The following is a 27,230-nucleotide window of genomic DNA, read 5'->3' on the forward strand; positions in this document are numbered from 1 at the left end:
GCTCTACCACTGACCTACGATCACTCTCCAACATACAGCAGTATAATTTCAGCAGGTAGCATTTATTTGGGCAGGGTGATTCTAGAGCTGCAAATTAAAGACCCAAAAGCATCGTTTCCAGTTGCTAACACTTCTGAAAACACCTTATTAAAATGAACATATGCTGCTAATTCCCATTTATCCAATCTTCTGCTTATTCAAGAGTGTCCATTTGGATAAATGAGGCTGTGATTGTATTGTGTTAAGAGATCTTTCATGATATGAGCAGCAGGTTGGACTCAATGGCATCATAGGCCCCTTCCGACTCTACTGTTCTTTGAGTCCATGTCTGCTATAACCTCAAGAAGCAATATTTACAGCTATAGTTGGGGGAATATAGGCATCTTCCTTATATCAGCTCATGTTATTTGGCCATCCAGCCCAGTACTCTCTGCTCTGACTGGCAGCAGCATTCTGATGTCTGAGGCAGAGGTCTTTCTCATTGCTCCCTACCAGATCCTTTCAACTGGAAGTAGCAGGAACCCTGCATGTAGAGGGTTCCCAGAATGGCAATAGCATTTTAATGCATTCTAGCTTCTAAGGTCATTGTTTGCAGAAATAATTTCTTATTGGCTGCTGTTAACTGTTGTCCATTCTGCCTAGAAGAAATAGGCAGCCTAATCGATTACCATGGATTTTGAGGGGCAGAAGGTCCTAAATCCATGGTCGGATCTGTTCTGGTTGCCATGCTGATGTTGCATCCACAGCCAGGGAGCAATTCGAGCGTTACATCAGCTCCTGCATTGGATGCTCTGCATTCTTCTCCCTGGGCTGGTGACTTCTGGCTGTGCTCCTGGGAGTACCCCAGGGGGCCAGAGGAGGAAGGGGGAATCAGCTGTTGTGCCGGATCCCAGGCCTAAAAAGATGTTATGGCAGCTGGATGGAGGATGGTTGTTACCATTCCCTGGCTGCTTCTCTCCAGCTGTTTATGGCTTCTTTTAAGCAGGGGAATCTGGCATAACTGCTTTGCCCAGCTAGGAGTGGGAAATGGCAAGAAACACGATCAGCACCAAGAAACAGCCTCACATTATTAGAGGGTTGAGCTGTTTTCTCTAGTTTGGGAGGTGACTTTCAGGGCCATCGTTATCTACAGCCTCTAATCAGGAAATTAGAACCAAAGAACTTACAGTTACAGTAGGGTGAATAGCAAATGACAGAGGAGGCAGCTTTGCCATGGATTAATATTTTAGCTAGGTTAGGGTGACCATATGAAAAGGAGGACAGGGCTCCTGTATCTTTAACAGTTGTATAGAAAAGGGAATTTCGGCAGAGGTGTCATTTGTATTCATGCAACACCTGGTGAAATTCCCTCTTCCTCACACCAGTTAAAGCTGCAGGAGCCTTGCCCTCTTGTATCTGGCCACTCTAGTATAGCAGTTTACTATACTAGTGCTCTAGTATAGCACTCTAGTATAGAGTGCTCTAGTATAGCACTCTAGTATAGCAGGGCTCCTGCAGTTTTAACCATTGTGATGAAGAGGGAATTTCACCAGGTGCTGCATGCATACAAATGGCACCTGCTGAAATTCCCTTTTCTATACAACTCTTAAAGATACAGGAGCCCTGTCCTCCTTTTCATATGATCACCCCAAGCTAGGTGTATTTGTATGAGGTTAAACCAGAATATATGGGTAAACCCGGATCTTGTTGGAACTGTTCCAAGAGCACTTCTGTTGCTTATATGAAGAGCCGTCAGCCTTTTTTTCGGTTGAGGGCTACATTCCCGTGGAGGTCATCTCTCAGGGCCTGCATGCTGGTGGTGAGTGGGGTCAGAGCTACCCTACCCTCTCTTTCACTCCAGATCACAGGCACACCCCATCTATCCATTCTCATTCTCTCTCTCTCTCCCTCTCACACCCACACACACCATCCACATATATATCTCCATTCATTCCATCATCTCTTTCCCCATCCCTCCCTCTCTCTCTCTCTCTCTCTCTCTCTCAATCTTCCTGCCGTTTTCTCTCTACCCTCTTTTCTCTATAAGGCTTATGTGCTTGGGTCAGAAAGTGAAGAACTCAGTGTAAGTTACTTAGCAATCCTGCATTGTTGGGTCGTTTACCACTGTGTGCTCATGTGGGGAGAAGCAGCAGTGAATCACAGCTTTCTCTCTTGCATTTCTTTCATTATGGCTCTCACACTGTTCGTACTCATTTACCTTGTGTAATTTTTTCATACATACACACATACTGTATATATGGTAAAACATAAAGGCCCAGTTCTGATGGAGTCGTGGGTAGTTCATACATACATCCTGTACATACATCCACATCTGCATCAAAAAGATACATCGAGACAGCTTTCAGGGAGTTGCGCATTGCTAGCACACTTGTGAGGCTGCCTACTTCCTAAATCTTAACTTCCTGGATTGGGGCAATAATGTCTGAATCCTAATAAATAAATAAAAATCCCATCTTGTGGAATGCCCTCAACCCCCGTGGCGCAATGCCCTCCACAGAGAGGCATCTCTGGCTCTTACTTTAACGCCCTTTCAATACCAGGCAAATATTTCTTCATTTTCCCAGGCTTTTTAAATTTTGCTCTAGCTTTTAAGTCAGTTTTAGCTCTATAGTTTGATATTAATTTGGAGGTTGCTTTAACGCTGCATCACATTTTATTTATTTTATTTATTTATTTATTACATTTCTATACCGCCCAATAGCCGGAGCTCTCTGGGCGGTTCACAAAAATTAAAAACATTCAAAGTATAAAACAACAGTATAAAACCACAATATAAAATACAATATAAAAGCTCAACCAGATAAAAACAGCAGCAATGCAAAATTACAAATTTAAAACCATGTTATTTAAAATTTATAGATTGTTAAAATGTTGGGAGAATAAAAAGGTCTTCACCTGGCGTCTAAAAGCATATAATGTAGGTGCCAAGCGAACCTCCTTAGGGAGCTCATTCCACAGCCAGGATGCCACAGCAGAGAAGGCCCTGCTCCTGGTAGCCCCCTGCCTCACTTCCTTTGGCAGGGGCTCACGGAGAAGGACCCCTGAGGATGACCTTAGGCAGGTACATATGGGAGGAGGCGTTCCTTCAGATAACCTGGCCCCAAGCCGTTTAGGGCTTTAAATGTTAATACCAGCACTTTGAATTGGGCCCGGACCTGGACTGGCAGCCAATGAAGCTGGAAAAGGACTGGCGTAATGTGGTCTCGTCGGCCAGTCCCTGTTAGTAAGCGTGCTGCCCTGTTTTGCACCAGTTGAAGTTTCCGGACCGTTTCCAAAGGCAGCCCCACGTATAATGCATTGCAGTAATCCAAACGAGAGGTTATCAGAGCATGGATCACTGTAGCTAAGCTATCTCTGTCCAGATAAGGGCGAAGCTGGTATATCAGCCTGAGCTGATAAAATGTGCTCTTTGCCACTGAGTTCACCTGTGCCTCAAGTGACAGTTCTGGATCCAAGAGCGCCCCCAAACTACGGACCCGATCCTTTAGGGGGAGTGCAACCCCGTCCAGGACAGGGCAAACATCACCTCGCCGGACAGAAGTACTACATTTTGTTGTAGTACTCTTTTTATTGTTTTTAACATGTTTTTATTCCGTAAGTGAGCCGACCTGAGAACTGTTTGTTGCAGGGCAGCCTACAAACATTGGAAATAAGTACCTAATTTAACCAGTGATCTGTGTAAATGTGTTTCTGCTCTTTCAAATACCCACCAGCATTCACTGTCAATAGTCTAGGCAGCTTCAGCTGTTGTGTGGTATAGAAGTGCAATGTAAAGGAGCAAGCGAAGGAGGGCGGGGACCCCGCCATAGCCTGCAATCCCTGTAACAACTTTCGTTGTCTTAGAGTATGTTCCATTGTGTATATTTTTGCTTGAACACTAGAGGGCAAGTAGACAATTGCACATTCCTGTGCTCCTTCCAACATCTGGCCTAGATCGGTACCTTTTTAATAGCACATGTCCATTTCCCCTAATTGCATTCATTAGGATGTTGCAGAAACTTTAGAATTTAGCAGAATTATTCTGCTCTTAGCTGTTCACAGTGCAGAAATGGCTGTGAGTGCATCAGTACAGTAGTGGTGCTTCGTTTGTTTTTAAACTCTTTTATAATCAAAAAGCAGATATAGAGAGAGATAGAACTGACCTTCCTAAAATGACAACCCTTCTTGAAATGAGAGATGCACATTGCAGAGTGAAATGTGTTTTCTAAGGCCTTTCAAGCATTACTTTCAAACGTCACGACATCCAGGCCATTGTCAGGTCTATGGTGGGGCATTTTGCACTGTGAGCCTAGTGGATGATAAGCCCTTGGACTTTCTCCAGAACAATCCAGGATTAAACATGGGCACACACCCACACACCCACACACTTAGTAGTGTACTTTTTCCACATCCTAAATTTGGGCAATCTTAAGGTTTTGTGGGAATTTTGTTTCTGTTGAGTAACCTTTCTTGACTTGATTTTCTCTGGGACTAAAAATTACCGTAGTCTTTTATGTTCTGCTTTCGACATTTTGAACCAAAACTCTAATGGCCCTCCAGAACAAGCAGGAAGGGTTTTGGTCTGATTCCAAAGACAAAAGCCCCAAGTGCCCGATGTAGCGCTGCGAGTTAGTTTGTAAATAAGGAGCTGGCTACTAGAATGTGCACCTTTTTGCCTCTCCAGCGGAAATTCCTCCTCCCTTTCCTGGAAGTCATTGCCATGGTTCAGCATTACTGCCGCACCACTGTCAGCCATGGTAAGGATGATATGGCCAGGTGTTCCTGAAGCTGGCACCGATGTATGAGGGCTCCTCCAAACTTGCTGTTGACTCTGCCTGTGTGTCTGGGAAATTGGGGGGCTGAGCAGATAGAAAATGAATGCGGGCGAGCAGCTCTGAACCGTGGTGTTGCCTACACTTTTTGGCATAGAATACGATGGTCTGAACTCTAAACGATGGTTAGTGTAAATCATGTTTCAGGTGGTGTCTCATATGAGCTCACATCTCTAATGCTGTATACTAGCTATGAATATTTCTTTATATCCCTGTAGTGGGGAAGAGAGTTAACCTCTTGCACCATTTCTTCCCCACAGAAGAAGAAATTCTTCTGCAGTAGACTTTAGTGTTGGCCTATAGTCTACTGGGACCAACCATGTCAAGGCATGCTTGAGTATGATACCTTTCTTTTTTTAAATCATGTCTAATATATGGATCTTGCTTCCTGTGACACTGAACTGATGCCTCATTATACTATGTTTAATTGCAGTTTCAAGTGCATCACAGTTTGCTGGAGTTATTCACTGGATCAGTCTAGTTATCCTCTCTGTGTTCTTTTCAGAGGTAAGTGAAATGTAAATAGTAAGTGAACTATGTGACTAAGGAATACAGCTGCACAACTATAGGCAACTTATTGGGTTTTGGTATAATAGTTCTAATGATGTTTTTGCTGATTTTACTTGTAATCCACTTGTAGGGAAACCAGGTTTCAGATCTCTTCTCAGCCTAACCTACTTCATAGGTTTGTTGTGAGGCTAAAATGGAAGGGGTGTGTGTGACCATGAATACCACCTCGAGCACCTTAGAGGAAAGATGAGAAAATAAATAAAACAGACTGAATTCCTTCTGTCCCCAGACAATTTATTTTCCATGGAAACGTAGGATGTTTTAGTGCCTTGAGCAGGATTTCCCCAGCTACCCTTAATATGCTGGGGGCCAGGAGGGAGCGGGGGACAAATTGTGCAGATGAGCTTTTGAACAGGAGCACAGAATGTCCTGTGAATTCTCTCTAGACTACGTAAAGAGGGCCATAAATAGCTATGTGTATTGACAGATATTTCCTCTTACTCCATTATCACTTGAAGTGTCGGAAATGAGCAATATGACCAATTGGGATCAGAGTTATGGGCCTCTGGAGCGTCCCAGAGAATGTAGTTCTGGTACTGGCCAGTGTTATTGGCCTCTGGTGCTTGCTTTAGGTGCATTCTTCCCTCTGTGGCCTTCACCTCCATCTTCCTCCGTAGTCATCCTTCTCTCTTGTCCATGTCAACATTTGGATTGTAAGCTCCTTGGGGCACGGAACCCTCCTTTGCTGATGTCACTTTGCAAGCACTGTGCACAACCATGGTACAATATGGAGAAATAATAGTAATACAATAGGAAGGAAGAATCTGGGGGTGGGGTTACTTTCTTTTTCTTTCTTTTTTTTAATTTTAATTTTTCTAAACTTCCAAACAATACAAACAATAAAGTATAAAACACTACCCCATAATACATAATACATATTAAGCAAACATATATTTTAACTTACCGTATTTCTTCCATTCTAAGACGCCATCGATTGTAAGACGCACACTAATTTCAGTACCACCAACAGAAAAAAAGCTTTGATTCTAAGAAATAATAAACAACCCGCGATTCTAAGACGCACCCCATTTTTAGAGATGTTTATATGGGGGAAAAAGTGCGTCTTAGAATCGAAGAAATACAGTAATTCCATTTAATATAGTCATTGATTAACATTAACGTGCTCCCCCAACCCCGGGATCTTATTCTGATTTCCAAAATCTCATTAATTCCTCTGGAAGTGTTTTCCCTCTCCCCTTTCATAGAATCATAGAATAGCAGAGTTGGAAGGGGCCTCCAAGGCCATCGAGTCCAACCCCCTGCTCAATGCAGGAATCCACCCTAAAGCATCCCCGACAGATGCTTTAATAATACAAAGTCTAAAAACTGTTTCCATATTGCTTCAAAATCATTGGTTTTTATCATTCCTCTTCTGACTCTTCTGTTACATGTTAATTTATCGTTAATAGCAATATCCCATATTTCTTTGTACCAATCTTCTATATGATAAACCCCTTGAGCCTTCCAGTTCCTGGATATCATTAATCTTGCAGCTGTTAACAAATTCGTTATCAATTCTTTTATCTCTTGATTACAGTTCAATTCTCCATACACTAACAATGCCACAGTTGGTGTCTCTTTTATCTCCATTCCTATAATTTCTTTTATTTCATTAAACACCATTTTCCATAATTTTTGTACAAATTCACATTTGTACATTACTTTCAAGTAGTCTTCCCCAACCTGGTGCCCTCTAGACTATTAGACTACAATTCCTATCGCCCCATCCAGCATGGCAATTGCCATCCAGCATGGCAATTGGGGTGATGGGATTTGTAGTCCAACATGTCTGGAGGGCACCAGGTCGGGGAAGTCCGCTTTAAAGGCTTAATACCATGATGTTTAATGGGTGTCAATTAAGTGATATTGCCATGCAAACCCCTTCTTTTGCTTAGGGCAGGGCTGCATTCCCTCGTAGGTAAAATGTTGGGGTGTCGACATTTTTGGGGGCTGAAGCATTGGGCAGAGCCAAAATTGTGAGGGTGCCCCCTTTTTTCTCTGTGCCACCCCTGTTTCTCTCTCTTCCTCCCCAAGCAGCACGCTGCCAGGGAAAGGACAGATCACTCTTGACAGAGACCTAAACTAATTGCATGCAGAGAACTTTTGAAATTAGGCCGAGAGCTAGGGTTAGAGGTGGCTCATCCCTGGACCTAGAGAAAGCTGGCAAGCCATGTTTCCAGTCAGTTACTTTTATTATGCAAACAACAACAGGCCTTGCTTCAGGCTACAGGTAATATGCAGCAATTGACAACACGCTTTCCTAACAGGCTTTACACAATACAGTAGTTTCAGGTTAAATTAGCACCATGAAGGAGAGTTGTTTCTAAACTGCTGCTGGCTACTACAGACCCCGCTTCTCAGACTGAGAGACCTATCAAGTACCACCCTTAATGTGGGTCTTTCCACGGGTCGCCTCCCTCGCTACAAGTCTGTTGGCGCGCCCCATAACCCTGCGTTGCTCCTCCCTTTTCATCTGATGTCTGGTTCTGGGGTCTCTTATTCTCACCCCCTCCACCGCTTTGTTAGGAGCCTGCATTCCCACAGGTTCAGGGGAGGGCCTGGCTAGGCTGTCATCCAACTGATTAGCCTGCAGCTGGGCTTCCCACCCCCCTCTGGCACTGATATTCTCACTGGGGGAGGGGGCCCTCCTGCAACCATGACACCTTGACAACTCCTTCCCCCCTCTGAGTCAGAATCAGTCCCCATGTCTTCTTCGGGCACGTTTGCAGTGGTGCTGGTCCAGTCCCTACACGGAGTCAGCCCTGCCTGGAGCCTTGCCTTGGTATGCTTAAGTGCTTAAACTCCTCAGGTTCTGCTAAGTCATCCTCATTGGTTTTAGCTACAAGGCTGTTAGTGCAGAAACACTGAACCAGTGAGTAAGAGTTTTAATTTCTCAAAGTTCAGATGGAGAATGAACATTACCTACCTTTCTGCCCTCTGCAGTCCAGGAACTGACCTGAACCGCCCCAGACTAAATGTACCAGGTCAGATTCATCTCTTATTAGAAACACATTTTGTTCCAGTACTTTGAATAAGGCGTGAAGTTGACTCAACGTGTCACCGAGTCATAAATTTATACATTAACTGGGCAAGCAGCAAAGACTTGAACAAGAAAATTACCAAATCTCCCATGTGGAGAGCCGATATGTGTTGCTAACTCATGCAGATAGTGGAAGGCACAAGTTTGGCTTGGAAAAGTGTTTGGCTACGTTTCCCCCAACAATCTTGATTTATGAAAAACAAAACCCTGCAGGATCACAGAGCCCAGTTTCCACTTTAACTGCAGAGATCTTGAACTGACAACAGTACAGCAGAATGTTAAAGGAAACTAACAACTGCAACATTAAACATTTTACTGAAGTTATTACATTTCCAACTTCGCACCAACCTCCAGATTATAATTTTTACGTAATTGGTGTATATTATTTTAAAAGCCACCTAGATTCTTCATTAGTATTTAAAAGACAAGAGGGAGAGGATAAATACTGAGGGCAGGGATGAGAAAACTCCCATCCTATGGCAGGCTAGAGGCCACCCCTGAGGGCTCCCCCTCTTCTGCTGATCTCCAAACAAAATGCCCTGCAAATTTTAGGGACCCTGCATAGAATTGACCCACAGTTGTATTAGCTATTACACTGGGGCTTATTCCTATGTAAGCGACGACAGCCTGACTGTTCAAAAACAAGTGTTGCCATTCTGGAAGAGCCCTCATTTGAACAGCAAAAAAATACAAAATACAAACGTTTTGGCAGGGAACACCTCTCTGACGGGTGTGAACTGACAGGGATTCTGTTCTGTCATTCTGTTCTGGAACAATTAGAAATGCAGCCAGCTGTCCTGTCCTTTTGCATCTGGCTTGAAAGCAGGACCCGTGGCAAAGGCCTGCTGCTTGCCTTGGAGAACGAATGCTGTTATTAAAAGACCGGCGCAATTTGTTTGGATGCCTGCCTGCCTTCCCTTCTTCCGCCATGCGCATTGTGTATATTTGTTCGCGTATGTTTCTAAATGAAAAGAAGTTGGAAAAAGGCATTGTGTGTTTCGAGCGATCTTTCTTCCAAAAGGAAATTAAACCCTAGAGCACATTCTGCCCCCAGCGGAGAAGTAACGGCAGACACAGTAAAGGCCTTTTATTGAGCCAATGTTTCTTTTGTTCCCTCTCATTGACAGGCCTTAGTCCAGCCAAAGGAGTGTCTTTTTATTGGCTTTTAGAAGAACAAAATGTATGGAGAAGCTACAAATTGCCCAGTTTAATTTGTTAAAACTTAAGGATGGGGGAAGAAGTTCATTTGGTCCACATTTTAAAGCAAACTGACCTATTTCGGACTTCACAGAGTCAGAAACTCTTGCCAGGTTCATTGCAAACTGCCTGAACGTCTACTAGTTGATCCTGATCCACCTTCAGCCGCCCTGGGTTACACCCCACTGGCTGTTGCTTGTCAGGCTCATGAAAGTAGCCCTGAACCACAGCTGTTTGCCTTTTGAGGTGGGAGGAGAAGGTCCGTTTGCATCCAACAGCTTCTAAAAACAGGATGAAAAAGTACATATTTGGAAGGCTGGGATAAACTATATATTATCTCGCTTTCAATGTCAGTTGCTGCAAGAGAAAAATGAGCATGTGAAAAAATGAATAACTTTCTCTATTTCTCTTCCCGCCCCTCTATTTCTCTTCCCTACATATCTTTTTATTAGACTATTTTGAGAATCGTAGTTCTTGGCATATGGGACTACATTGAAAACAAAATAGAGGTACGCAAAAAGTACGTTTAAAGTTTGGTAGCAAGTCCGCCCTGCACAAAGCTTGGGAGCAAATGTTGCATTTGCAATTAAGGAACACTGGCATGATTTCTGCACTTGCTGTTGTTATGAGGCTCACCCTGCATTTCACATTGGGTGTTGTGATACACACACAGAAGCGTTAGAATTGTTCCTAGGGAACCAAGGGACCCTTTTCTCTGGAATTTAGTTAAGTTTGGCCCATGAATGCAGCAGTGTGGAGATGGTGTAGCATATGTGAGTCCTTGGCCACCACCGTTTCAGCGTGGGCTGGAATAACCTGAACACCTCGATTGCACTTTGCAGTTAGAGCTATCTGATCGCTAAAAAACACACACTGTGCTGGATAATTGGCCAACCTGCTCATGGCATGAATGACGTTCTCCTTATTGTAGAGAATTTGAAGAATTGTTGATAGCAGGGAGCGGCAAGTCTACTGTTCAACGTGGGAAACTGCCTTGTTTCAGGATAGGCAATTTATTCATCTATCCCAGTCCTGACTCCGTTGACTGGCAGTATTTCTCCAGGGTCGCAGGCAGAGCCGGATCCTTTTAACTAGGGGATTCCAGCGAATGGACCCGGGACCTCCTGACTATAAAGCATGTGCTCTGTCACAGAGCTCTCGGCATAAGAAGAGCCCTGAGGCTGGATCAGACCCAGGGACCATCTAGTCCAGCACTCTGTTCACACAGGGGCCAACCAGCTGTTGTCCAGGGATCCACAAGAAGGACACGGTGCAACAGCACTCTCCCACCCATGTTCCCCAGCAACTGGTGCAAACAGGCTTGCTGCCTTGAATACTGGAGATAGTACACAACCATCGGGGCTAGTAGTAACACTTATTTGTTGAGCGCTTCAAACCTCTCAGAGCAGCTAACAAGTTGAAACCTAACAGCAAGAAATAACATAAAGGCAGCATAAAAGCATAGAAACCAACAAGCCAGCGTGGATCCATACTGAATTGGATCCAAAGGGGAGGAATGATCAGACGTGGGTCCGTCATTTGCGTAGTTCCATGCAATCTGACATCGGCATTCAGAGGTAATGTGCAAATGCTGCTTGTGGAATCCCTTCTATTAGGTATTTGACGGTGCTGTGATAATCTTATCCTTGGCTCCTATGGTGGCATCTACAGTGGCTAATGGACCAAGCAGTCCGTGGGATGCTATCGGCCTTATTATCACATTGAGAATTTGGAGAGTCAAGAGAATTATTGACGGTGAGTCATCGTTCACTTTTGTAAAGACTTACAGTTTTCTTCAATAGTTTGCACCTCCTATGTTTTCAAGTAGAACAGGGGTGCGCCACCTTTTTGGCTGTGAAGGCTTCATCTGAATTCTGAATGTCTCTCAGAATTTGTTGTTCAGCCTGTATTGAGTGGAGAGAAACTTATGAGGAGGTGAAGATATAGATTGCCAGATCCCCAGTTCTTTGAAGGGTCCTCTACCATGACCACCTAACAGCACATTTATCAAGTGGCACAACATGTTCCAACTTGCCTCCATTAAGTGGTCCTGAATTCCTGTGATATGAAGTCTGTGACCATGGTAACTAATATGGGATGGTCCTTTCAAAAATGTGATAGTTGTGTTTATTAGGTCCAAAGCCATCTTTTCTGATAACCTCAAAGGCTGCTTTGTTTTGGTATCAAGCCTACGTACTGCCAGTTAAAGTGGAAATGGAGGTGGTGATTCAACAATATGAGAAGGCAAAGCTCATTCAGGATGAGCAGCTGGAAAGGCTAACCCAGATCTGCCAAGAACAGGGGGTGAGTCGCAGCTCTGTTTTCCTGGGTATGTTTGTGTGTTTAACTGAGTGGCTTTATCAGTCTGTAACACCAGACGTTGAAGAATTATTTTTCCCTTTCAAAATGATATATAATTTGTGAAAAAAATAGCTTCTAGTTTTAATAGCTATGCTGTTTTCACTGGTAATGTTCATTATCCCTTTTCCAAAAAAAGGAAAGAAAAATAACCTTTGTTGCTAATTATCAGTCATTTTCCTAGTTTATTGGAAGGCAGCTGAGATCATCCTGCATTTTATTTGAGCCCGTAAGTCATTTTTGCTTGGAAGTATCTCCTGGTGTTTTGTTTGTTGTTGTTGTTTAAATTATTGTTACCAACAATGATTCAAACTAATGGAAGTAAACATTGGACAGCATCCCAGTGGCAGGTGAGTGTTTGAGGAGGGCTTTCGATCCAGGGAGGACGAATAGAACAAAGCAAAATTATGGCTGCCTGCATTAGTACGGAGCATCCATTGATCTCTCTCTCCCCCAGGCTACGCCAATCATCCTTTGCTACTGGACCATTAAAGTGAGCCCTGTGATTCATTGATAGCTCTATCCCTAATATATATGCTGCAAAGCGCCAGGCAAGAGGGAGGTGACCCTCTTTATGCGTCCAATCATAAAAAGCAGGTGTTCCCTGGAGTCCCGTATCGGTCCCTGCCCTTTTATGGCTGTTTATAAATAATTTCTTGATGCAGTGCCCAGTGGGTGGAGGTGGGGGAGGTATTGTAGTGCACTTTAGTTGCTTCATGGGAGGGGTTGGCTTTTTGTACAAAATACACATCGCACATTAAATGTAAAATTTGTATTTCCCCACTGCTTGTGCCTTTTTAAAAATGCACACAGATATTTTGTGTAATTGAACTGCAGGTCATTTTCTGTTCTAATGACTAGCATCTCACATGGAAAAATTAGAGAGGAGAAGAGAATTGGGTTTTATTTTTATTTAATATGTTTCTTGAAATGGTATTCAAAGTGGCATACAAAATATGTAAGAAGTTATCATAAAATTAAGAACAAAATCTCTAAGAACAGAGCATCATCTTAACAATGGAGTAAATAAGTAAGACTACTTCAAAATGCAGCAGCACTAGCAATTGAAGCCCTTCTTCTTAAACAAGCATTTTAAGTCCCCACCTCAGCACAAGGAGAGGGAGAATCATGTACCTCTCCAAGGAAGGGGGTTTCATAGTTTTGGTGCCACCATTGAAAAGGTCCTCTCACTCCCCCACATGCTTGTCTGGTGGATCTCTACCAGTAATTGGACACACAGCAGACCCTCCAAAATTGGGCTTAAGGCAAGTTCATAAGGGTGGAGCTGTGTGTCTTGCATGTGTTTCCAGTGCAAACAAAAGATTAAAGAGTAGAAAAAGTTTTTCATTGGTTCTACAAAAATCTGTGCATCAAACTAACAGAATCAGAAGCTTTATACATTTAGCAAAATGGTGAACAGACTTCAGGGTTTTGCAGTCTACTATATTTTTTTATTAGAACCTCTAACTGGAGCCAGGTACAAAGCAGTCGACCTAGGGATGGAATTAAGGCACAGGATGCTCAGGCCAGCCGTCTTACCCAACAAGCCCACTCCTTGTTTTCCTCAAGCATTCTTTATTTCAGCACCCTAATTTAGAGGCTAGAGAAATCCCTTTTATTATGAAATAATTGGGAGTCAGAAACCTGTGCCAATCTATTGGGAATCTGTCAGAGGTCCTGGCCCATCTTCTGCCCGCTCCGTTGGGAAGCACGGCTGGCTTGCCTGCATTTTGGCCTGTTGGTCATAAGATGGCAGCAAAACCATTGATTTCATTTTCCTGTGTTCGCTGAAGTTTTGCTCAATGCACTAATTTTATTCTGCTTGCTGTGTCCAAAATGCCAGGAATTCTAGTGACTGCAAAAGTTATTTTTCTAGTTCATTATATCAAAGGTTCGGATTTGCAAAAGCAGCTCCGTTACAAATTCACGGGATCAAAGTGGAGAGTGAGCAGCGCTACTTTTCCTCGTAAAAAGCTTCACGATACTGAGCAATAATCATTCAGGAAGCGGCTTTCTGTGCACTATTCCTCTGTATCCTTGTTCATTTTTGCCTTTTGCTCATCTCTTCCTCTCCTCCCTCCCTTTGGCCTCAGTTTGAAATTAGGCAGCTGAGGGCTCACCTGGCTCAGCAAGACCTGGACCTCGCCGCGGAGAGAGAAGCGGCACTGCAAGTCCCTCACATGCTGAACAAACAAACCAGTAACCGGTACAAAGTTGTGGCCGCCGGGGGCGATTCTGACGATGAGGCTACCGAGAACATCACGGAATTACGGCCCCCTCGAGGTGAGTGGGAGAGCCAGCTGCTTAACTCTATTCAACGCGGTTCTGCCAAAGCACTTCCACTAAGCAGTCTCCATTCAGTTCAATGGGGCTTGCATAGATGATTGATAGATAGATAGATAGATAGATAGATAGATAGATAGATAGATAGATAGATTTTTTACTCGCCTCTCCCTTTGGATTCTTCATAGAATCCCCATGCGCTGCGGGAAGGTATAGACAAGCAACAGCGGTCATTTTATGAATTCTGTGTGCTGCTATCCCAGCAGTTTTGAACCCAGAAAGTGTTGGTGGGACCCTACCCACGGCTTCTCCCTGTCAGCAAGGGAAGCGTCCAACTAGGAACCTTCCCTCCTGCCTTCTTGCTGGAGCGCTTAGCCGGGCCTCTTACCTGCCCCATCCTGCTTGGGCTGCCTGGTGTGCAGCTCCCCCGCATGCACCGTGCTCTCCTCAGCGCCCCTAACCCTATAACTCTTGATGACCATATTCGTATTAGGCAATAAAGGGAGCGCAAGCAAGCTCAGGAACTCAATTTCCCATTTTTGGAAGGCGGGATTACAGAGACTGGTTGTTTGAGTGAAATTGCTGCATTGCATAGTGTAAAATGGTAGTATGACTGATAGCTGGAAAATGTGACCATGGTGCTAAAATTATGACTTGTTTTTAAGGATTGTGGCCATGACCCAGCCAAGATTAAGCTGACATTGATTCCAGCAGGGAATATTTTACGTTTAGCGCTCCCCCCCCCCCCTCTCCCCTGAAATCAAAAGGACTTGACTTTGGCAGGATTGTGGCCTCTGGATTTGCAGGGTGAATAGATTTGACTGCTGTTGGAACAGAAGAAACTTGCCTTCTATAGTTTAGCATGCGTGTAAATATTTCAAATGTTAGTCTGTATTAATAACTAAAAAGCCTTCTGGAAAGTGATTATTACTATTATTGTTGTTGTTAGGGATTTTACATGATAAACACTTGGGTTTCCTTTTTGTTTTGCTGCCCCCACCACTCTAAAATGGAAAAGGGGCAACTGATGTTGCAGCAGTTAACATCAGCAGGGAGTTAGAATGAAACCTCTTGTATCCCACAAGTATTTCTTGCACAAAGCAATCCATGGCCAGGTGGTTCTGTGCTGAATGATCAAATCCTGTTACATTGGTCTGCCATTTTCCAAACCGGGTTTGCATCTAGCTTCCTTGATCCATTTACCCATTTTTAATAAGATTTCATAGTGCTTTCCTCATGAGAATACTTTATAATTTATGCATGTGTTCCTCGAGGGTTACATTAGGAATGGACGAGAGTGGTGCATACTTCTAAGTAGGGCTGCTGAAATTATTGTGCTTTTGAGAGTCAGCCTGAAACTTTTATACGTTCTAGACTTCGTGTTTCCAGGTTGCCACAAGTGCAGAGTCTTTGCAGCTCCTTACGGAGGCTTGATCATGCATAAAATATAGCAGATCTGCAAGCCAAATAAATCATTCCTGAATGTCTGTACATTGCATTAGTACACTGAGGTGCGCTTAGGATTCACAGCCTGCTTAGAAGCAAGTCTGACTAAAATCAGTTGGACTTCTTCATTTTCTAGTATATGTGTCTTAGAGATGGGAAGCTGAGGAGGCCATCTGGAACTTTGCCCCTGACTTTAATCTATAGACTGTAGCTTTTGAAATGTTTTTTTATCAATGGGGTGCTATATCTTGTGCATATGCATTCGTACACCATGTAACACTTTTAAAAATCACGTACTAGAAGTTAATTCAAGAATATCTATGCTATATTCTATCTCTTAATTTGATCTCTTGGACATATAGCCCTTGTTAAATGCATAGAGAGGGCAGGAAGTAGCTAAAATAAGTGCCATGGAATGAAATAGAAAAGAGACGTCTCATAGGGTTCACATGCAGCTACTTACTGGCACCTCAGAGTATAATACATTATTTTATTCATTTTTTCATTTATTGAAATACTTTTATACTCCCATTTTACACCAAATGTCCTTCAAGGCGAATAGCAATATTAAAAAGGAATAGAACAATTAAAAACAAGAAGAGAAATCCCACCTCCATATTCGAGGAGCTCCAAATAGAGGCTCAAAGGTCCACTCAGGTCCTCCCTTAAATGAGATCTAAACAAACTACTTTGTGCAGAAAATTCTTTCAGGATTTAGAACAAAAGCCAGGATGTGGCATGTTTCGTTATTACAACACCTGCTACAGCCAAAATCTCTCTCTTTCTCTCTCTCTCTCTCTCTCTCTCTCTTTTTAGCAAAGGTGTATCTAAAAACAAAAGCCATTGACAGATGCTGCATGTGAGATCTTCTATGGAATATCAAAAGCGAGAGAGAGAGAGAGAGAGAAATTTGTTAGGGCCTTCAGGGCTTTTTTTCTTTGTCTCTGTCTCCCTTGCACTGTCTCTCCTATGGTATTAGGTGATGTCCCTTGTTACAGTGATTTAGTTTTGCTATAAACTGCCTTTTGCCTGCTTTGTGGAGAAAGGTAGGATACATCTATGCTATTATAAATACCCTCTATGATTTCTAAACCTTTAATAAAGAGGCTTAAATATCTGCTGAAACAGAACATCTGAAGTGGAACAGCCCGGGGAGCTCCTTCCATGCTGTGGGCGCCCCTCCCTCCGGCTCCCACCAGTCAAGCCTCTGTCTTTGGGTGGGGTTGCGGAAAGGACCTCAAAGCTCAATGAAGCTCCCAAACGGGCTCATAAGGGAGGAGGCGATAGCTGAGCTACTGCTCTGCTCTTGGATCCCGGAGAGGCACAGCCACCCCGCTATATGGAGTGGCTAGTAATCTCATACCGGTTTGTGCTGCGCTGTCCAACGCACGTGGCAATTTCGTGAGCCTAAAGCTCTTTCTAGAGGTTGGGTTTTCTAGACACAGACATGGCAGTAGTGGGGGGGAGGGTAGTATGGAACGCTGCTCTAGATCAGTGCTGTTCTTTGCAGGGAAACCTGATCACCGTAACCCACCAGATTAATGTTTTGTGCCCAATATCTCTGTGGTGCTCAGCGTGCAAGGTGAGTTGAAAGTTCCCTTACCGCATATCCTCAGGCTTTCACTACTACTAAAATACCAAGCTTGTGGTATTTTCCACTGAACGGGTCTCTTCTGTATCCATTTGGCTGTGACAGGCTGATGTGGCAGACTGTCCCGCCTTAGAGAGCACCACGGCCTACATCCCCCATTCACTTAATCCTTTGCATGTCAGAAACTGCCTTAACCATCAGTTAATAGCCATCGAGTGCATTTGGGCTATTCGTGATTATGTTACAGCATTTGGGAATGGGCAAAGCATTTGTAGGCGTGCCTCAGGAGGGAGGGGGTTAAATAGGCAGGGTTGTGATTTGCTGGGTAAAATCTACTTCCCAAGTCCCTTCAAACTCTGCGATGTTTGTGAGACCCTCAATTCTGCCTTGAACAATGGGCTTTTAGTGAGCTGAACTGCCAGATTCATGAGAAACGGGATACTCCCGCTAAAGCCAATTATATTTCCCCTACTCCTAAGGAACAATGGAAACATTCAGCGTCGGCTACTTGACCATGAAGGGTTGCAAAATTCCAGGAGAAATATTAGACTTCTGCTGATTCCACCCCCAGCCCACCCACCCCCAACCCCTTCGGATGATATTTTTATGGATCGGTCCATAAGTTAAAGCTCCAAGGGGAGCAGCTCAGGTTTACACTTGAGTTTACATGGGGGCGGGGGTGTTCAATCACAGAAGCCCTCAAAGCTTCGCCATCACGTGGCCCAGGCTACCGGCAGCAGTGACGCGAGATGTGCTCAGCTCTGAGACATTTCAACATGTGCGGAGAACACGTCTCACTTCCAATGCATACTTGCAGTTGCTTCTTAAAGTGACATTCAAAAGAATAGTAGGAGAAAACCTTTTATTTATTAAGACCAAGTAGGGTGTTTCCAGGCAGTATTGCTTTTACATGTTTTTAATCACAAAAATGCACATTTAAATATATATTTATATTTAAATGCATATTTTCTCTCAAAATTATACATTTTAAATATATTTTGATACTTCGGGAAGTGTGAGAGCCAGTTAATAAGAAAATTCTGGGAGGTGTGGATCAGGTGTGTTCATATCAAATTCCTCAATCATCTCTAGGCCAAATAATGTGTCACAAAATATTGAGCACACTTACAAGTTCTTCAGAGCTCTTCTTTAGGCAGAATCTTAAAATGTTTTAACAAGATCAGAAGAACTGCTCACAATTTCATGACATATTAGTTGATAGACCAATATTGACCAGCCTGGCTATCTACAATTTTTCAAGCATGTAGTGTGTTACAAGACCTACTGAACCCATCTTTGTCTTCACTCCTTGGGCTCTTCTACGGCAGATTCAAAACAAACAAAACACACACAACACACAAGCAACATACAGAATTCATTCCGCAAGATATGGCCTTAAAATGGGATTGGAATAATTCATGGATTTTACGTGTGTTTCTAGCCCTTGTTGGTGGCTTGGTGTGTATTTTTTTATTTTTTTAATTAATTTATGTCCTGTTCCATAGCTGAAGTTCTCTGGGCGGTTTACAAAGGTTAAAACCAGATAACATTAAAAACAAATATAAAAATTTAAAAACATCAAAAGCGTAAAAACAACAATATCCATTTAAAACAACTATTTAAATTATTTATTTATTTAATTTATATACTGCCCCATAGCCAAAGTTCTCTGGGGGGAAGGAGAAAACCCCAAGGCATAGAAACCTATGATTACGCCACATGCCAGGTGGACCGTTGGTCCATCTAGCAGCAGCTGTGTAAGGAGTCAAGTATCCGCCTTTCCCAGCACCTGCTACGAGATCTGCGAAGGATTGGACCTGGGACCTTCCAGACGCCGAGCAAGTGCTCTACCATGGCACTATTCCTTACCCGCACTTTGAGTTGAACCCAGAATCACACTGGGAGCCAGTGCGCTTGGCAAAGGGCGGGCAGAATGTGATCGAAAAGCCGAGTCCCAGTTAAGAACCTTGCAGCTATATTTCGGACTTACTTCAGTTTCTGAACTGTGTTCAAGTGCAGTCCTCCATGCCATGCATTGCAGTGTCTTGTGTGTGTTGATGCCCTGTGTGGCCAACCCACGCCACGTGTGCCTGTTTATGGTGCCTGGTGACACTGGCAGTGCAATGAGCAGTGGACAGGCAGGGAGAAGCAGATGTGATCACGGCCAACCTCACGTTGGGGAATGAATTCTGCATGTCTTAACTGATCTAGTTCAGAAACATGCTCTGGAGTCCTTTTTTTGTAGGGAAAACAACTTAAAATATGAAATAATGGAAGTGGTGCTCTATCAAGGAATCATGCTACAGTGTAAAGATGTTGGAATGGCTAATCACCTGGTCCCCTCTGGAGAATACCCATCGCCTTCTGGCAACCATACAGGGATGCCTTCGATACACTGGGAAAGAATCCGTTTTCGTTTTCAGATGGTCAGTTGTGCCTTAAGTGGCTTCTGTAAGTTCTGTGTGGGCTTTGGCCAGTGACTGTTGGGGATGCTGAAACTGTTTAGCATTTAGAGAGAACGCTCACTGCCGTTTTGTAAAACGATGCCTTCGGGTAGGTAGCTCTGCAGGTTCAAAAGAAAGTCCTTGACTAGTACAATATGTTGCAGCCCAAACCGCCTCAATCTTTCTTCCACTCCTATAAAAATCCTTTTAAAGCTTGGAGGTAAAACTCTCATTTTTCATGAAATGCCAAGATCACGATCCTTTAAGATCCTTCGGTATTTTCCATAATATGTTATTAGAAATGCCACTTTCTCCTATGTAAACACTCTTTTCCCACTTCATTTTTAACGTTTGCAAGTATGCAATTGTAACTTGCTTAAATATTAAGACACAGATCATGTAGACCTGTGGATAATAAACTATAACCTTTCCTAACCAACTTCCTTTTTTGTGGAGTAAGTTGAGATCTTATTCTGTTGGGCTTTTAAAAACATCAGAAGAGCCCTGATGCTGGATCAGACCAAGAGTCCATCTAGTCCAGCACTGTTCACACAGTGGCCAGCCAGCCATCGGCCAGGGAGGAACAAGCAGGACATGGTGCAACAGCACCCTCCCACCCATGTTCCCCAGCAGCTGGTGCACACAGGCTTCCTGCCTCGGATGCTGGAGGCAGCACAGTATTTTCTTGCCCTGCTTCCCCTGCTTTTTTCTTTGTTAATTCCGTCAGCCATGGGACTTTGTCTCGCCTTCCATTAAAACAATTACTGTCTTGTAGTTACAAGTCCCTGGAACTTCTGAGTGTGTGTTTATTATGCTGTCCCCAGAGAGATCTAATTAGCTTATTAAATGATGTGGCAATAAGGCAGCCAGAATGAGGCGGCATTAATGCCATTAGGCTGTGTTTTATCCAAAGCTTGATGCATCAGTGACAACTCTTTGCTTTACGAAAGGGAAAACATGTGTTGGCAAAGGTAAAGGAGTTTGTTTTTCAAGCTCCAACTGAGACCTATGCAATAGTATTATGTTTAATCAGTTATTGATCATAGATAGATAGATAGATAGATAATTCAAAAATATAAAGTTATTACAAAGGTATGTTAATGAATTAATCAGTTACAATAGAAAATGGTTTTTTTTTACATTAGCTTATTAGTTAAAGTATCAGATAAAATAACTCATCTTAAATATTAGGCAATAAAGCTGAAATGAGAGAGATAAAACACATAATCATTATTTACTATGCACTATTTATTTATTTATTTCATTTTTATACCGCCCAATAGCCAAAGCTCTCTGGGCGGTTCACAAAATTAAAATCATGAAGAGCATAAAAACAACCAACAATCTAAATACACAAATACAAAATACAATATAAAATATAAAAAGCACAACCAGGATAAAACCACACAGCAAAAATTGATATAGGTTAAAATATGGAATTAAAACAGCAAAGTTTAAATTTGAGTTAAATTAGGTGTTAAAATACTGAGAAAATAAAAAGCTCTGCACTAGCATTTATTACTTAGTTCTTATGCTGTCACCTGGTTACTAAAAACATCTTAGTCCGTTTTGTTTGTATGAGTTTTAGTCGATATATTAAATACGAGCAAAAAAATTTTTTTTTGCGTCCTTCAATTCTCTTCTGAAGCCTAATCCGCCATCTCTCCCCGCCTCTCTGTCTGCTAATAACTTTGCCTCTTTTTTCAATGCTAAAATCCAAACTATCCGCTCTGATCTGGCCAGCTCTGCTCCTCTTCCAGTTCCTGTTCCTCATCTGTCAGCTCCTCCTGCAAATTTCTCTGCGTTTCCTTCGGTCTCTGCGGATGAACTGTCTACAATACTGCGCTCTTCGAAGCCTTCCACTTGTTCTCGTGATCCGATTCCTTCTCGCGTCTTTATTAATCTTATTCCTGCTATCCTCCCTTCCTTGCTACATATTATTAATCTTTCTCTGTCCTCTGGTTCATTTCCTTCTGCTTTTAAACATGCTACAGTCTCTCCCGTTCTCAAGAAACCTACTCTTGATAGGCTATCTCTGTCTAACTACCGACCTGTCTCTTTGTTGCCGTTTGTTTCAAAGATCCTGGAGCGTGCGGTCTACTCTTGCTGTCTTGACTTTCTTTCTAGTAACTCTGCTTTGGATCCATTTCAATCTGGATTCCGTCCTCTGCATTCCACCGAAACAGCCCTTACTAAGATCACCAATGATCTCCTTACTGCCAAGTCTAAAGGCCTTTATTCCGTTCTTATTCTCCTTGATCTAACTGCAGCCTTTGACACGGTTGATCATGATCTTCTCTTAGATTCCCTTCATGACCTTGGAGTTTGTGGCTCTGTCTATAACTGGTTTCCCTCCTATCTAGCGGGTCGCTCTTTCAGCGTGTTGACTAATGGCAGCTCGTCTTCCTCCTTTCCCCTTTCAGTAGGGGTTCCGCAAGGCTCGGTGCTTGGCCCGTTGTTGTTTTCCTTATACATGTTGCCCTTGGGCAAGCTTATTCAATCTCATGGCCTCCAATATCATCTGTACGCCGATGATACACAACTATATCTGTCATCTCCGGAACTTTCTCCTGATGTTCACGATCGTATCTCGGCATGTCTTTCAGATATCTCAGCTTGGCTGCTTCATCGTCGCTTGAAACTTAACATGGCAAAGACTGAATTGCTTGTTTTTCCGCCTAAACCTTCTCCTCATCTCTCATTCTCTCTTACTGTCAATGATGTTACGCTTACTCCGGTCAAGGAAGCTCGTAGCCTTGGCTTTATATTCGACTCCTCGCTCTCCTTTATTCCTCATATTGAGGCAGTAGCTAAATCTTGTCGATTTTTCCTGTATAATATTGCCAGGATTCGATCATTTTTGTCTGTCTCTTCTGCCAAAACGCTTGTTCATGCGCTGGTTACTTCACGGTTGGATTACTGCAACCTTCTTCTCTCTGGCCTTCCTTCTTCTCACATCAGTCCGTTGGTTTCTGTTCACCACTCTGCCACAAAGATCATCTTCTTGGCTCGCCGCTCTGACCATGTTACTCCGCTTCTGAAATCTCTTCACTGGCTTCCAATTCACTTCAGAATCCAATATAAACTTCTCCTGCTAACCTTCAAAGCTTTTCACGGTCTAGCTCCTTCCTATCTCTCCTCTCTCATCTCACACTATTGCCCCGCTCATGCTCTTCGCTCCTCTGATGCCATGTTTCTCACCTGCCCAAGGGCCTCTACTTCCCTTGCTCGGCTCCGTCCATTCTCTTCTGCTGCCCCTTACGCCTGGAACGCTCTTCCAGAACATTTGAGAACTACAAGTTCAACCGCAGCTTTTAAAGCTCAACTAAAAACTTTTCTTTTTCCTAAAGCTTTTAAAACTTGATGTTGTGCAGACTTCTACTGTTACTTTCTACTGTTAGTTTTACCCTACCCTGTGCCTGCTTACCTTACCCTGTACCTGTTTGCATTCTCTTCCCCTCCTTATTGTTTTACTATGATTTTATTAGATTGTAAGCCTATGCGGCAGGGTCTTGCTATCTACTGTTTTACTCTGTACAGCACCATGTACACTGATGGTGCTATATAAATAAATAAATAATAATAATAATAATAATAATAATAATAATAAGAAGAAGAAGAAGAAGAAGAAGACGAAGAAGAAGAAGTTCTAAAGCCCAAACATCTGTTTTTAGTTGATATATGTCCATGTCAACCACTGCCGCTGTCCTCGTGGGTCAGTGGGTACCCAAGTTGGCATGTAGGTGGTGGCGTTTAGTTTCTCTGCTAAGAGAAGGGAGAAGCGGTGCAGCGTGCCCCCCTGTTTGCAGAGGTTATGCTGCCTTTGCCACTTCTGGAAGGTCCAGTGCCGGTAGAGCAGCTGCTTTGCCTGCAGAAGGTTCCAGGTCCGACCCCTGCCCCTCCGCAGATGGGGCTGGGAGAGGCTCCTGCCTGACACCCTGGGAAGCCAGGCCCAGTCCGTGCAGACAGGTCTGTGCTCGCCCGGCCTTCTGCACTCTGGTGCTCTCCAGATGTTTTGAGCTTCAGTTCCTCAAGTCAGGAATCCTGGAAGTTGTAGTCCAAGCTATCTGGAGGGCTCTGCATTGAGAAGGCTGAGCTGGATGGACCAGTTTATTCTTTTATTTACTTCACTTTTAAACTGTCGCATAGCTGAAGTTCTCTAGGCGCTGTACAATAGATTAAAAGCATAAAATACAGACAGTAAAACAAAGAATAAAACAACATAGAATAAAACCAAGATAAACCCAGCAGCAAGGCAGCTCCCTATGTTTCTAAACAAAGTGGTGTTTTCCCCCCCATTAAACCCACTAAAGATGTCAGGTGGTGCGGGCATTGGAGCCTTTAGGTATTCTTAGCAACAAACCTGACAAGCTACAGGCTTTCCTAGAAATTTTGCTCTGAAGGAAAAATATCGTACTTGTCTAGAAAACTCAATGCCAGCAGGCAGAATTCAACAGGAGCAATGGAACCTTTGAAAAAAAGCAGGGTTGGGAGTTGGGAAAGAAACATAAATGCTTTTAACCAGCAGTGTTCTTTTAAAAAGGAAGTCCTGACGCTCTACAGAATGGTACCTTAATATGGATGTGCAGGTTCTGTATCTAAGTCTGCTGCTCCTAATGAAGTGGAGGACTCTGGCTCAGAAGAGAGAGCAATGTTTGTGTCTGTGACTCCAAAGTGACTCTACGTTTTACGTGGCTAGCAGGAGAGGGATCACTCTGTCTTCTCTAGACTTGGAAGAGGTCTTGTTGCTCATAATTTTATTTTGCCCTTAATATTTCAGTTTTTGTCTTCCTTTCTGAGTGGAAAACTGTCCCACTGAGCTGCACCACCATTCACATTTCAGTGAACAACAAGATCATATAACTTCAGGAAGAGTGTTGGTTTCCCCATGCAGGAGAAACGGCCCAATCCAGGCACTGGTTAGGACAGTTACTGGACTCTAAAGGGTTGCAGGAGGTGTAAGTCCTAAGCTGTGCGTGGCAGATAAGCGCCCCTTCCTTGCATTTTGCAGCCCACCGGTACCTGCAGCATTTCCATTGTTTGCATGCAGAAGGGTCATGTGTAGCCTCTGAACATTCCTAACCATCTCTGTAGCAATGTCTACCTAGCGGTGTACACTGTGACAGCTACATGGCATTTATAGTATCTATCAATTATGGATGACTGAAATGAAGTGTGTTTTAGCAGCAGAGAGCTGAAAAGCGTCTCAGTGTTCTCCTAATCCAGTGGTATTGCCTTGAGCTACACTGAGGGTTCTTTTTAAACTCAGACATTAGCAGAGAGCACACCTCTGACTGCAGGCATTTAAAGATCAACAGAGGCCAAAAAAGCTTTTAAAGAGCCAATGAAACCAGGAAGGCGGCCATGTTCCCTTTCAGTGTCAGGTTAGATTGCCATCTTCGGAGTGCAGCTATTTCAGGTACCGAGCGCTTAGTGGTTTGGGTCTTGTTGTGTGGAGAAAGTGTGCCACACAAAACATCTGTTTCTTTCACCTGCAAACCACAATGTGCTATGAAGAAGGTGCTGTGAAGAAGCCACAGAGACCCAGGGGCCGGCAGAGGATCTGGCCCCGAGGAACGCTCGCTCGGAGGCTGCTCTCTCCCTTTCGCCCCCTCCTGGAAGGCAGTATCAGAAAGAACACTGGGAGGGAGGGGGCTTTTTCAGCTTGTGATCTGCCACAAAGAGAGTGCACTCTCGCTCTCGCGCGCTCTCTCTCTCTTTCTCTCTCTCTCTCTCTCCCGTATGAGAGAATATATGTCATTTTCATAACCATACAATAATGTTTCTCCTTTCAGCATCATGCAATAAGTTTCGATTTCTTCCATTTCTGTGGCATTAAACTTGAGAATTAGCTTCTGCACTGAACAATATTTTTTTCCAGTGGAAGTTGGAAGGCTTAAACCCTTTGACTGCTTTCTGTAAAACCACCCCCTGCTCCTGCTCTCTCCAGCGTTGCGCCACGCAGTCCGTGTTTTGTCCCTTTTGAATTAGTGTGTTGTGTCTTGTTGTATTTATAAGGGATTTGGAGAACGTCAAGAGCAATTTTATAAAATTATTAACAATATGTAGAAAGAGAATACTGAGAGTGTCCCCTCCCCCCATATCCTATATTATTCTGGTCACCCAATGAAACAGCAAGAACATACGAAGGCCCTTGCTGGAACAGACCACTGTCTGGTTCAGTCTTCTTTTGCCAAAGCGGCCAACCAGATGCTCATGGAAAGCCCACAAGCACAACATGAGCACCATACGACGTCCTGCTCACGACCCGCAGGAACTGCCACAGGGAGGCACACTGCCTCGGATATGGCAGAGAGAATAGACATCCGAAATGGCTGCTCTTGACGTTCTCCAAATCCCTTTATAATACAGCAACACATTTATTTATTTATTTATTACACTTCTATACCGCCCCCATAGCCAGAGCTCTCTGGGCGATTTACAGAAATTCTAAAATTGAGATAAAAACGAGTACACAGTCCTGCCCTCCATCAATTTGTCTAATCCCCTTTTAAAGCTGTCCAGGTGGGCAGGCATCACTACACGTTATGGTGCAAATTCCACAGTTTAAATATGCGCTGTGCGAAGAAGTACGTCCTTTTTATCTGTCCTGAATCGCCAACCGTTCTAGCAGTATGAGAGGATCCTGTGCAGGGCAGAAGGGAAGGAGCCAAGGGCCGTCCTTCGTCTCCAGAAGGCGCCTACGTTCCCTTGGGAATAGGGGGTGGCTAATTCAGGGGTGGATGGGTGGGGGGAACCCACACAGCGTTGAATCATCTCTGATCCTAACGCCACCTTTTAGTGTGTCTCGTTTCTTTCAGTGGGTGTTACTCATTCGTGAAAGATTTTAAGGTTCTGGATGGCTGCAGGTTGTTTAGATTCAGAGTATAAGAACTATGTCAATAATCAGGTAGGGGGGCTGGTTCTCTTTTATTGTGGGAGGGGGGAGTTTGAATGTGGGGGTCCCAAAGCCTCCCTTGCTAGAACTGTGTGTGGAAAGTGGAAGTCCCAAGTTTGCACATTGATAAAAGTGTTTTTATCTTGAAAACCGTATCCCAGTTTCCTCAAAAATGAAACAAAGAAATTTACAGGGGTGAGAAAAATAACAACAAAAATACCAAGCAGTAAATCCTCAGGGACTGATTGAGCTTCAGATCCATCTTGGAGAAAGCCAGTTTGTGTCCCTCCCCCCCCCCCCTCTCTCTCTCTCTCTCTCACACACACACACCCTCCCTGGCCAACTGACTAACCCACCATTTACATGGAAGTAATCTGTGTAGGAAGAATTGGGTGGGCTGCCGTGTGAAGTGTGGCACAAGTACTCTTTTTCTTGTCATACTTCACAGATGACTTGTGAACTTGTGTTTTTCTGCAATTGATGTGAAACATCTATAAAACAATGTATAGCCTGAAAGTGTCATGTGAGAAACTCACGATTTTGTGAGCCTGAAAACCCACGCGCACACGCCCTCTCCCCCGTTGCATGGCAT

General features: G+C 43.5%; 1 protein-coding gene across 2 annotated transcripts in view; it reads left to right on the forward strand.

Moving 5' to 3' along the window:
• The window catches only part of TMEM266 (transmembrane protein 266), a 56,105-nt gene that overhangs the window by 25,334 nt on the left and 3,541 nt on the right, over positions 1 to 27,230 (forward strand). For both annotated transcript variants that reach the window (XM_063142530.1, XM_063142531.1), the window contains 5 exons: positions 5,245 to 5,318; positions 10,071 to 10,127; positions 11,235 to 11,373; positions 11,807 to 11,922; positions 14,070 to 14,259. In XM_063142530.1, coding sequence (XP_062998600.1) covers positions 5,245 to 5,318; positions 10,071 to 10,127; positions 11,235 to 11,373; positions 11,807 to 11,922; positions 14,070 to 14,259 — 576 coding nt within the window. The remainder of the gene's footprint in view (positions 1 to 5,244; positions 5,319 to 10,070; positions 10,128 to 11,234; positions 11,374 to 11,806; positions 11,923 to 14,069; positions 14,260 to 27,230) is intronic.

This window comes from Elgaria multicarinata, chromosome 16 (genome assembly GCF_023053635.1).
Source record: "Elgaria multicarinata webbii isolate HBS135686 ecotype San Diego chromosome 16, rElgMul1.1.pri, whole genome shotgun sequence".
NCBI lineage: Eukaryota > Metazoa > Chordata > Lepidosauria > Squamata > Anguidae > Elgaria > Elgaria multicarinata.